At 39.9% G+C, this 11,593-nt stretch overlaps 2 protein-coding genes across 8 annotated transcripts in view; both read right to left on the reverse strand.

Annotated features, from left to right (window-relative positions):
• The window catches only part of LOC103614208 (solute carrier family 2, facilitated glucose transporter member 11), a 21,395-nt gene extending 20,819 nt beyond the window's left edge, over window positions 1-576 (reverse strand). The window contains exon 1 of one of the 5 annotated variants that reach the window (XM_017732275.1): window positions 416-570. In XM_017732275.1, the coding sequence (XP_017587764.1) occupies window positions 416-439 (24 nt within the window). In that variant the 5' untranslated portion in view covers window positions 440-570. Of the gene's footprint in view, window positions 1-415 lie in introns of all 5 variants that reach the window. The other 4 variants (XM_017732273.1, XM_008632105.2, XM_017732274.1 and 1 more) reach the window with 4 other exon arrangements.
• Window positions 577-2,892: 2,316 nt separating this feature from the next.
• The window catches only part of LOC103614210 (solute carrier family 2, facilitated glucose transporter member 11-like), an 11,460-nt gene continuing 2,759 nt past the window's right edge, over window positions 2,893-11,593 (reverse strand). The window contains exons 5-14 of one of the 3 annotated variants that reach the window (XR_001861369.1): window positions 11,372-11,501; window positions 10,618-10,766; window positions 10,066-10,253; window positions 8,948-9,058; window positions 8,243-8,344; window positions 7,844-7,919; window positions 6,932-7,059; window positions 6,376-6,595; window positions 4,004-4,080; window positions 2,893-3,555 (exon numbers count right to left, since the gene is read on the reverse strand). Coding sequence is in view for 2 of the 3 variants with exons in the window: in XM_017732278.1 (XP_017587767.1) it covers window positions 6,389-6,595; window positions 6,932-7,059; window positions 7,844-7,919; window positions 8,243-8,344; window positions 8,948-9,058; window positions 10,066-10,253; window positions 10,618-10,766; window positions 11,372-11,501 (1,091 nt within the window). In the remaining variant the exon portion in view is untranslated. Of the gene's footprint in view, window positions 3,556-4,003; window positions 4,081-6,091; window positions 6,596-6,931; window positions 7,060-7,843; window positions 7,920-8,242; window positions 8,345-8,947; window positions 9,059-10,065; window positions 10,254-10,617; window positions 10,767-11,371; window positions 11,502-11,593 lie in introns of those variants that run through there. The other 2 variants (XM_017732278.1, XM_008632106.2) reach the window with 2 other exon arrangements.

The following is an 11,593-nucleotide window of genomic DNA, read 5'->3' on the forward strand; positions in this document are numbered from 1 at the left end:
GGAAGTACAGCTTCCACAAACATCTTTGTCAAGGCACCACAGCTGCTAGCAACCAGTCCTGTTCCCTGCTACTCAAAACCTCTGCCTGCCATGTCTTGCACTAAATAATCAATTGTGTTTAACAATGCACTTTTTTTTGTCAGGTAAGCAAAGCAAATTATGTTTGTAGTTAAGCAAATATTTTCCAGTCAATTAAAACATTTGACACATTAGCATATTGATAAAAATATGACAAAGATGGATGGCAGAACACATGAAGTGCTGTAATACCTCAAAATAGTGGGCAGAACCACTTCCAAGATGCCTGTAGTGAATGGAAGCCTTGTTGTTCTTAGCAAGATACTGATTTTGTTTTCCTTTTCCTTTTGTAGCACACAAAAATGTCACAGATGTAAATACCCCACCAAGTACTTACCAGGTTTGATAGGAAGCCGGTCATCTCTGGCTGAGGGCTGATTGTCCGGTGTGTGATGTGTCTTTGTCATTACAGCCTTGTGTTCCTCTGTCTCCTGCCTGCTGGTACTGCAGTGGGAATTTGGCTTCAGGAATCAGAGTTAAATTTTTACTATTTACTCTTCACTCACTTATATTTACTTCGACTGGCTAAAGTTAACACTGCCAGATTAAATATTTCAGGAAATAATTACATCTAGTCCAGTTTGCAGGGGGAAAGTTTCAAAGCAGAGGAAATTTGCATCTGGGGACTAGCGAGGGCTTTGGGAAGGGAAAAAAGAAAAGTTCAGGCAAAACAATGCAAACAGTTTTCCAGGAACAGTAAAATGCTATGATACAGGCTGGTGCATTTCTCTGCCATAATCGATAGAAAGCAAAAAGCAGCTGGTACAAGGTTTAGGTACTGTTATTTATTAATAAGTAAAGTATGTGGTGTTCTTTTTCAGATTCTTTGATACAGTAAATATTGTAATTAGAAGAAAAATAGACAAATTTCAAAGCCTAATTTTGCTGTTCTGGCCTTATGAATCAGTTAGACTGTGCTGAGGAAGGGTATTTGTTGTCTGGTGTTTATAGTGATGTTTGTCGACCAGGTGTGATGAAAAAGCAGTAAGAGACTGAGATTCATGGAAGCTGGCAAATAAGATAAATATGCCCTAATGAATTGGAATAGGACCACCGGGATCTTACTACCTCAGGTTTTACCTTTGACACAGAACAGCTCCAAAATCAGTGTTGCAGGCATTGAAAAATTACCTTTGACTCCCAGAGGCTCCTTTCTTGTGAGGTAAAGCTCAGACTGTAGCTCCACGTAGATTCTGCTGGAGCCAGCACTTGAAAAAAAGAGGTTGGTTTGCCTGGGGCTTTCACATGTGGTTGAAGCCCTGTGCTGTTCCTGCCTTCAGTCTTCTGCTCACTCTCCTCATGCCAGGGGACTGTCCCCTGCCCCCAAGGCCTGGGGTGGGGGCAGATGGGGCAATGGGGTTATACTGAAGCCCTCAGTAAATGCTCACCCTCGGGACTTGTACTTTCAGTTTATAAAACACAGAATGCAATTATTTACAGATTTATTTATCACTGCAAATATGGTGAGTATAAATAAATGAGAAAAATGCATGTTAATATTAAAACCTTGGTTACTCGTGTAATTCCAACTATTGTCTCTATAACTGCATAGCAAATGCTGTTTATCCTGGCTTGCAATAGTGTTTAGAATGAGTTAGCATTTTTTGTGTTTTCTCTTGAACACTGACAATATAACTACTTGCACATCTCTTGGCTATTGTTTGAAAATGTTAATGTTTCCTTTTCACTATGTGTTTTTTCTCAAACTGTAGTGAGGTGTAGGGAGGCTTTGTTTAAAGGATTCACCTCTTGAAAATAATTACTGAGGACCTCAAACAGCAGCAAATTCCACCAGCTCACAGTGAAATTTCTCTTACATTTTAAAGGTGTTTCAGGTAATTCTGAGCCATGGTACTATTTCACCTTATTAGCAATTTTAGGAAAATTACATTCTAGGAGCTTACTTCTTGGATTTTGTCAAGTCAATGAAATGGACCATTTCTGTTGAAAATGTCACCTGTATTCTTGAAAAAGCTGCTACACTGGAAGTTGTGCACAGTTTCATGGTTAAAGAATTATTACTGAGTTAAGGAGATCTTGTAATTTTTTTTTTTTTAATAGAGCTGTAAGAAATGCTTGTTGTGAAATGGACAAACACATGAAACCCACCCTCATGAGATGTGTCAAACAGTTTTGTCTAAAGAGCTGAAAGTCAGGCTAGCTTCTAAGCCAGCTTGAGCCACACTAGATTGCTCATTGTTGATGACTGAAGCCATCTTCAGTTTAATTTCGCAGTGAGGGAAACTCAGTGGTTTCTTTTAGATTTGATTTGGGTTTGTTATAATCCAAAACTCAAAATGAAATTTTGAATAACAAAATTGTGGAGATTGGAACTAAAGGAGACATTTAGGTACAAAACATGTTCTAAGTGAAATCTAAGAGTTTAACATAGCACATATTTTATGTTACAATCACTTATTGATTGTAGACTTCTCTCAGATTTTCAAGGTGATATGAGAGTGACTCTCATTCATGAAGATTCCACTTGTGTCTGTGAAAAAATATTTATATATTTTCCGATAATAGAAAACAATAATTTGCCTTTGTTTTGCAGTCTGCAAGCATCAAGGTCTTTTATGACTTTAATACATGGTGTTTCTGCTGACCAGCTGGTGTAGGTGATACTTCCTCAAAAGAAGTACTTCCTGTAAAGGAATGAGCTCTCTTCCTAAAATCTAAAGTGCCAAATTCTTTGATTATTTTCATAACAAAGTTCCCCTTTGTCTCTGGAAGGAAGAGGAAGATGAAGATGTTGAGCTGATGGGGACCTCAGTAAAGATAAGGAAGCAGAAAGACATGAGGTTTTCCTGGAAATGAATCAGAGGAAGATAATTTTATTTTATTTTTTTGCTTCTCCTTTTACAGCATTTTGAACATGATGACAAAATGATGATGATGGCAAAGTTTAACTTCATGAAATCCAGTTTGTTTGGTTACTGTGACATGGTACACTCCAGTCTTTAGGTGTGAAACAGCAATAGAAATAAAATATTTAAAATTTTCTTCTTTCCTGAAGGCAAGATAGGCAGGGTGAGTAGTCAAAATAATTTGCGATGTTGCTTGCAGAAGTATGAAAGAGAGACCCTGGGATGGGATTAAAACAACTCATAAAGATTAATACTGGCAGGTTAATCATATACTCACTGGTTTATCAGTAACTGCAAGAGATGCAGCAATAGTGAGCATTTGGGAGAACAGACCTCCTGAGGTCTGGCACTTTGGATTAGTGCAGTTTGGGAGGATGAATGTTTGAGATGGAAAGGTTCATCAAGCCGTGAAGCAGAGGAGGTGCCCAGCAAAGCAACCTGACTTCTTGTAGGAGACACTGGAGCTATATCAGAGTCAGCATGGCTGGACTTCATAAGAGAGGGAGAGAGGGATCCAAGGCTGATGGTTTTAAACCAGCCATGGTGCTGTCTGACAGGGATGAACAGTCCTTCTGCAGTGTTCCAGCTGTGCTTCTGCTGAGGCCAGTTCCTGCAAAAGGACCAGCAAAGAAAGTAAAATCAGAGAGAAGGAACTGAGACATGAAAGTGGAAGTTACCACAGCAGAACACACCATTGATCTGGTACAGTGCCAAGAGTTAACACTGATCCCATCATGTATTTTTCCATCTCTCTATTGAGTTAGTGACTCTATGACTTTAATGTCTATTCAGCACCGTTCAGAGGTACTGCCACTTGCAATTGCATTTCACTGTGAAACTGGTGCAGACCAGGAAAGAACAGCATGGAAAACATAAATGTTTCATTTTTGTTCCATTTTGCCTCATGCTGTTCTTATTTTCACACAGGAAACTCAGGCATTAGAAATTCCCCTTTATAGCATTGCAAGGGAAGCTGCAAACTGCGCTGTCAGAGAGGGCATAGGGAAGAGGGCATGGTAGCTACATCTGTTAAGTGGAGGGACTGATGTGTTTGTTACCTGGGCATGCCCAGTCAGAGGCAGCTATAGGCCAGCTCTTGTTCTTTTCTTCTGCAAAGAAGGGTGTGTGGAAAGAGCTGGGAACGGAAAGTCAATGGAAACAATTTGCAATTTGATTTGGGAAGCATCCTTTACATTTTGACCCCACCATCAGTGTCTCCTGAAGGTGCTGTATCTGCTTTTCTTGTCATGGATGAGGATTTGTTCTTGTCATGGATGAGGATTTGTTCATAGAGGTTTGAAAGGGATCATCCTTTGTGAGGGATCCACCAGTTCCCAACACAAAGAGCATTACAACCAACCACTGGTACTGAACATGCAAAGAACAGTACAATCTCATCACAGAAGAAGCTGTGATATCATAGTCCCTGCATTTCTAGGATATTGGCTTGTTTGATGATGCTTAAGCAATCTCAGCAGAACATGCCTGCCATCAATGCAAAAAAAGGTCAGAGAGATAAAGGTTGTGGATTTTCAGTTTTGCTACTCTTCTTCACATTAACTAACTAAACCATCCACAAAACCTTTCTTTTCAAATGTACCATTTCATAGCATTATCAGGCTAGCAGCTAGGAAAATAGCCTGATAGTATCACACTTGGACATGGAAGCAAGCGGGAGCAGATAAAAATGGTACCGAAATACCTCACCATTTAAGAACTAGATGAATTTAATTTTTTTTAATTAGTTTTTCTAACCAGCTGGAACTTCCTTCAAAGTTTCCATGATGATTTAGTCCAGAATATTGTCAGTGTCTTTTGATTTTTTAAAATTTTAGATGTTAGCTCTAATTTTTACAGTAACAAAATTAAAAGTATTATCCCCTGCCTATCCTATTATTTTGAAAGAAGTTTGGTAAATATGTAATGCATTTTCTGTAGGTATGGTGGTTGCAACAACCAACCTCTCAGTTCTTCTGAAAACTAAATGCTAACAGCTGGTGCTGCCAGCTGCAGTACTCACCACTTCTGGAAGGAGCTTGTCCATCTTATATCAAAAGGATGGCTGAACCCAGGCAGACAGAACTCTGTCAAACTGAGGAAATGTTTTCTCTCATGCCTTTTCTGCACCTTCAGCTTAAGTAACCATCCTACTCTGAGGCTGAGGTTAATGTTTACTTTGTAAGATTTCTGTTGATTTATGGTTTTTGTAGCAATTGGACAATGCTTAAAATGGGTGGATTAAATATTTCAGTCCCTCAACAGGAGAGGGCCCTCTGAATGAGAACAGTCAGTAGCATGAGTGCTCCCTATTTTGATACAGGGAGTGATGAAGGGAGTGAATATAAAATCTAACCCAGGTTTCAACTGCTGAAACACACACTCCTGCTTTAATATCAGAGTTTCTTCTGTGGTTATTCCTTTAGAAGCAGTAAATATATTATTTGAAAATTTTAAATAGAAAACTCCCTAAAACTCAACACTAATTCAGAGCTCAGCACAATGATAATAAATAAGAATGGTAAAACTGCAGAAAGAAAGGACTTTTTGGTCCTGCTAAAGAGGAGGCATGGAATACCATTTGTAATCATGACAGAAAAAGGAAAAATAATTGATCATCCTATATAAAGGTAGAAGAGTTTGGGGTGGGAAGTGATTAGATGCTGCAGTGGTCAGCAGGACCGGCAGTCGTTGAGTAGCACAGTCCAGAGGTGGAGCTCAGCAGTGGTAAAGTGTAGGACTGTGTGCTGATGGGCAGCAGCAGAGTGCTGCGTGTCCTAGGCCAGTACAAAGCTAGCAGATACAACTTCTTTTTTTTTGAGCAGTTACTTATTTATAAAATGGGCTGAATTTTCAAACTGTCTGCTGTCTCAGTACTCTCTCAAAGTCTTACTCTCTGTATCTCTCCAGGGCTCTTGTCTTCCAGCTCTCAGCACTGCATGTGTATTTATTAACCTGTGTGCCATCCATGAGGCACCAGAATGTATTACAAGAACTTCCTCCTGATTTTGCTACAACTGATATGCATGGAGAGTGCAGTCAGTTTGCTCCAGAGGATGCAAGTGAGAGTTTGTCTGTACCAAATGCCCAGGGATCAGGGCTGATCCCTGACAGTCATAGAGACAATCAGGACACACAGTTACTCGATGTCAGCTCACAGAAATAGAAGTTGTTATTCTACATGTTTATGCATGTACAGTGTTTGTAATCAATACTAAGTCCTTTAGAGTGTGATAGCAAAAAGAGATGACATGAAAATTGTTTGCAAGAACTATGCCTATGTTTAATCCTCTCTTCATCCTGCTCTTAATCCTGAGCAGAACCTTCTTATAAAGTAAGAAACATAGACACAAATCTTGCTGCTTTAAAATGATAGCAATGGAGGAAGACTTGAAATACAACGGATGTGTTATGCCTGAACAGTGGAAATTACTTATGCTGGCTTATCAGAGCTTGGTGCAAAATGTCTTTTCCTCAGCGGCATTCATCTCCACAGCCTGATGACGTTTCCTCTTAAAGTGGCAGGTTTTAAATTCTTCTGTGATTTCGGAGGTTGACTTCCCTTTTGTTTCTGGGAGGAACAGGTAGATAAGAACCGCTGAAATGACCAGGACAGCAATAAAGATGAGGAAGCAAAAAGGACCAAGAAGCATCTGGAGATAAAAAATAGAACAAGATGAGTGATTTCCTTGGCAACACTTGCCCCTATAGATTCTTGAAATTTGTTGATCTGTTCCTGTGAAATAAGGAATAGGGTCATTTTACAGAAACAATATTTATTTGTCTTTTAAATCTCTTCTTGGGGCAGAAGATGGTTTCTGAAGTATTGGGAAGTGTTTTATATAAATCGTCTTCCTATGCTGTACCAATAAGGAATTCACAGTTTTGATAATCTACAAGTCATTTCATCCTACTCCCTGTCTAGATCAGCCTAGAAATCCAGATTAAATTGACAGAGTCAAAGAGAAGATTTGAATCAAATTACATACTACAGCAAAGGGGAAAATCATTCCAGTGAATGTGAGGCCTAGCCAAATGACGATTCCACCAATTACAAAAGCGGATGCCCTTGTTGAGAGGGTGAAGACTTCATTCATGACAGACACAACAGCTCCAGCTGAAGAAAAAAACAACAAAAAAAGTGATAGAAACATTGTTGTAATTGACCATTTCCCATAGAAGTTACCTCAGTTCTGCTACTGTGGAAATTCTGCTGTGTTTTCAAGACGTTCGTGGTTGTCATATACAACCCTTACAATACTAAAGGCTGCCATTTGAACTTGGAGACTTTAGTAACTACTGGTAGTGTTTAGTCAGAGAACTTCCAGAGTAAATACTGGTCTTAGGTGAGTGAGGTTTTAACAGAGAGCTGTAAGTTTGGGTCTGGTGTTACTGATGTAGGCAATTAAGAGTGACATTAAGAGAGGACAAGCAAGAACACAGAAGTGCTATGAAACCGATTATGCATGCTGTCAGGTGTCATTCTTTCACAGAGTATGATTTTAGAGGTAAGTTGAGAAAACTCTGATATTTTAGAAAAGCTTATCTCTGCCCTTTGGCAGAGATCAGACGTTTGAACCTTTGTGCACTGAACAGTATTTACACCGTGCAAAACAAGTCTTCGTGAATTGATTAACAAGAATTTATTTGGTTTGAACCAGTAATCCAGTGAGAGAAAACAGGGTCCTGATTCATCTGGGTGTGAATGATTTAATATAATTTGTTAAAGACATTGTTTCTTGAGTGATTAATTCATCAAAAATTGAGATTCCCTCAATCTCCGTCTCAACTAAGCTGTTGATTTTCAAAGACATACTCACGCATTCTAGTTCTAATACATTCATGGCCTGTGCTTATCCCTGTGGTCCAAGCTTTCCTGTGGCTTTTATTGTTGTACTCACCTGGTCCTAGTCCATAAGCAATGATGAATAAAAAGATGAGAATAACACTGCAATAACGCAACCAGAGGAACTGATCCTAGACAAAGGTGAAGGGAGGGAAGAGAATAAAAATTACTTTTATAGCTGTAGCACAGCTGATCCAAGCACAGGAGCAGCAATATTTGTGAAAAAGCCCATGATCCTGAGCTGTGTAATAGATGCTCTCTAGACCTACTTATCCTTCTTTACTGAACACAGCGGAAGGCCAGAAGCCGCTTGTTGTGTCACATCTACAGAAGTGAGCTTGTATTTAGAAGATATTCTGACCTGCTGGTTTGGACACGAAAGCTAAGGCTGACTATCTGCTGTCCTGCACAGAGAATTCTGATGCAGGTGCACTCCAGAGAGACATTTGCTTACGCTCAGCAGAAGGCTCGTTTCAAGCAACACCAGTATCAGTGCCATCAGCAAATAACCACCACACAGGAGCATTCGACGTCCAAACCGATCGATTATGGAGCTCTGAGGAATAGGAAAAAATTGCCTATCACTGGAAGCATGGCAAAATCCATCTGTGAGCCATCCAACAAATCAAGCATTCTCCTTGAGCTCTTTTTACGTCAGAGAACACAAGTCTTATTGGTACCAAGTTTGTTATTTTATTGAACTCCTTCTAGACTCTCTAATTCTATGAATTACCATCACTGCCCAGCATTGCAGCTACTTCTACTGCCCAGCTACTTCTTAAACACTGTAATCAATGGAAGCATGTTACAACTCCATTTGAATGTATAGATACACACAGATACATGGAAATGAGTACACATATTTATGTTTGAATGACATTTCATAAGGGATTCTTATAAGGACCATGCTGCTCTTAGTGACCAGGGCTAGAACACAAGAAGTTGGATACTCACCAGGTCTGAGCAGAAACCAGCCATTTCCCCTTGAAAGATGGGAAGAAACACATGAAAGTTGGGACAAAATTTGCAGTGGGTGGTAACAACCACTGTACAGATTTATGCAGCACCACAGAAAAATTCTTTGGTTCATAAGGAGAAGATTCATTTGCTTTAAGGAAGAATACTTTAATTCTTAAAACCCCAGGAAGCTCTGACTTACACAGAATATGATAGAGATGAGTTCAGAGATTGAAACTCCTAGAGATACATATGGAATTATGTTTTCCTGCAGATTGGCTGTCCGAAAAATTTCTGAGGTGTAGAAGGTGATCTGGGAAATAAGAAAAATAAAGCATAATAATAGATGTGATATGTGCTTATCCAGCATCACTGAGAACGAGATTTGTCATCACTGCAAAAACAGCAATACATTATTGGGCTTAGGAGAGGTGACATAACTGCTCCAAATGTGAGAAATCAACAGGTTAATGGCAATCAAGAAAAGGGATTTGTAAGTCCAGAAAAAAAAAAAGGAAAACAAAAAAGTAGTTGAAAGGAGCATATTGCCCGTAAGATTTGGGGAAAAGGTGTCATTCTGACAAAAAGGAAAAGGAAAAGGACAAGACGAGAAAGAAAAGCAAATCTCAGTCTTAGCAGACCATACATTGTCATCCAAACAGTTGATTCTGATGACCTTTTCCAGCTGCTAAACAGAAGCTGCTCATCTGCAGAGTCCCTGAGGGAATGGGCACCATTTCCCTGCCAGCAGAGTGCAGAGGGAATTCCATTGCTGGAAGCTGGAATGAACCACCTCCAGCAGAGCTCACAGGTTGAACCAGGGCTTATGGAGAGAGACCCCTAGACAAGTGATAAAATGAAGGGGAATGACTGCCAGCTTCGGCTGCATTGGGCTCAGCCAATGTGGAAACAGCTGAAAGGATATTACTTAATGGATAGATGTCCTTTATCAAATGAAATGAAACCGGATGGAAATAGCTGGCCATCTTCTACTGCAGAAGTCAAAGAAGGTGGTGCTGGGTTGCTGCAAGCCTTAGGATACTTGCAACCCTTTCCTCTACAGACTCTTTGGTCATACCACCAGGGGAGTGAAGGTAACAGTGCCCTTGCAGGAGCTTCGGCTGAGTTGGATCTCTTGTATTCCCACCTAAGAAGCTCCCTTAAAGGTATGAAGAATACTGGGGATGATGCCACAGGTCTCAGGCAGTGTGCTCTGTGTGAGGAGGAATAACGTAGCCCCAGAGGAAAGGGACAAGTTGGCACTGTGGCACTTTGGAGGCTTAACAGCAGATCTGAGCACGGAAATAGGGCATACTCAACTGCACTCAGGCCACAGAGCTGTAGACTCAGTAAAAGGAGGACCATGGTACACAGCTGTGGGTACACGGATCGTTCTCTCAGCACCTCTAGGACATTCATGATTTTCGTGCCTTTTGTTATAGCCTTTTCCTTCATCAAGTCATCAAATTCTGTGTGATAGTTCCCTTCTCCCCAGAGTTGCTTCATGGCTATAGAAGAGACAGAATGAAGTATACTCCTCCATCATCTGCTCCACTCATACTTCTGTGTTTTTCAACTTTTAATGACACTAAATATTTGCAGTTGAGTCCATGCTTTGATTCATAAGTTACTGAGCAAAGGACTGGAAGGAACATCACTTACTGGAACATGGTGAAACTTCCCTGGAAAATGTTGTGGCAGTTAGGGGTAGATCTTAAATATTTCTGATGACTCTACTTGGTCTGGAGGACTTTAATCATGTAATTATCAAGAAATCTGTTGCAGGCTAATAGAAAAGCCAATTCCTGCTGTTAGCTTCACTTTCCCAAGAGTTATGATTTAACAAAATAAGGATCTAAATTTTCCTTTTACCTTTCAAGCAACCAGCTTTGTTGTCTTTTTGCAGCAAAAGATAGGCCGGGGACTCAGGAAAGAATGGTAAAAAGAGCAGTTGAATCAATGCCACCAGTCCAGAGAAGGACAATAGCACATTCCACATGTCTTCAGTTCCTAAAAGATCTCTATGAAAGCATGTTAGAATCTATTTATAGTCCAGTAAAATTACAGTTTATAAATAATTTGGTATTTTCTAAATTCTAGGCTAGCTAAAGAGACACAAAATACATACAATCCTTGAAAAGTTAAATTGAAATAGATGATGTTTAGGTTAGGGACAGGAAAATAGATTAATACTTTATTTCTTCTGCAAGACTGCAGACTCTTAGAGTTTGAATAATTTCTGAAGGTCAGAATATTCTCACAACAGCCCTTTGAACCAATACTGCAAGTCTGCATGAGGTTATCAAGAAATTAGCAAAATTTTCAGATCTCACAGATTTACTAAGAGTATTTACATAGTCTTTTCTTATTAACTTCAGCAGAGAGACTGCACCTCCAGAGATGGAGTCTTCCTTCTCAAGGGACAGGCCTTTCTCTCCCCAGGGAATGACATGGAAACCTCAGTGACTTGTATGGGGTAGATGCCTCCTTTTTGACTGCTGTATTTAAGCAAAATAAAACCCCACCCTTGGTGTATGTCTGTTTCTAGGACTGGGAGAACACCACTTTCCTGCTATATAGAAGAAAAATAAATATAAAACAGGCTGAGAAGTAGCAGCACAGGCACCTTAATCCAAGAATTCTTGCTACAGTTTTTCCTAGTGCAAGAAACACTGTCGAGGTCACATTTATAAATCCACGCAACTTCTTAGGTGAGATCTCTCCAGCATACTGAACATGGGCATTCATATGTATTCCTAAAGGGAGAAGACAGGAGAGTGCTAAAGCTGTAGAAAGAAGGAGAGACGGCCCCTTTTCAGCTCCCCTTCAGCTCTCTGCTCTCTCTTCT

The sequence above is a fragment of the Corvus brachyrhynchos genome, unplaced genomic scaffold (genome assembly GCF_000691975.1).
Source record: "Corvus brachyrhynchos isolate BGI_N302 unplaced genomic scaffold, ASM69197v1 scaffold864, whole genome shotgun sequence".
NCBI classification, from domain to species: domain Eukaryota; kingdom Metazoa; phylum Chordata; class Aves; order Passeriformes; family Corvidae; genus Corvus; species Corvus brachyrhynchos.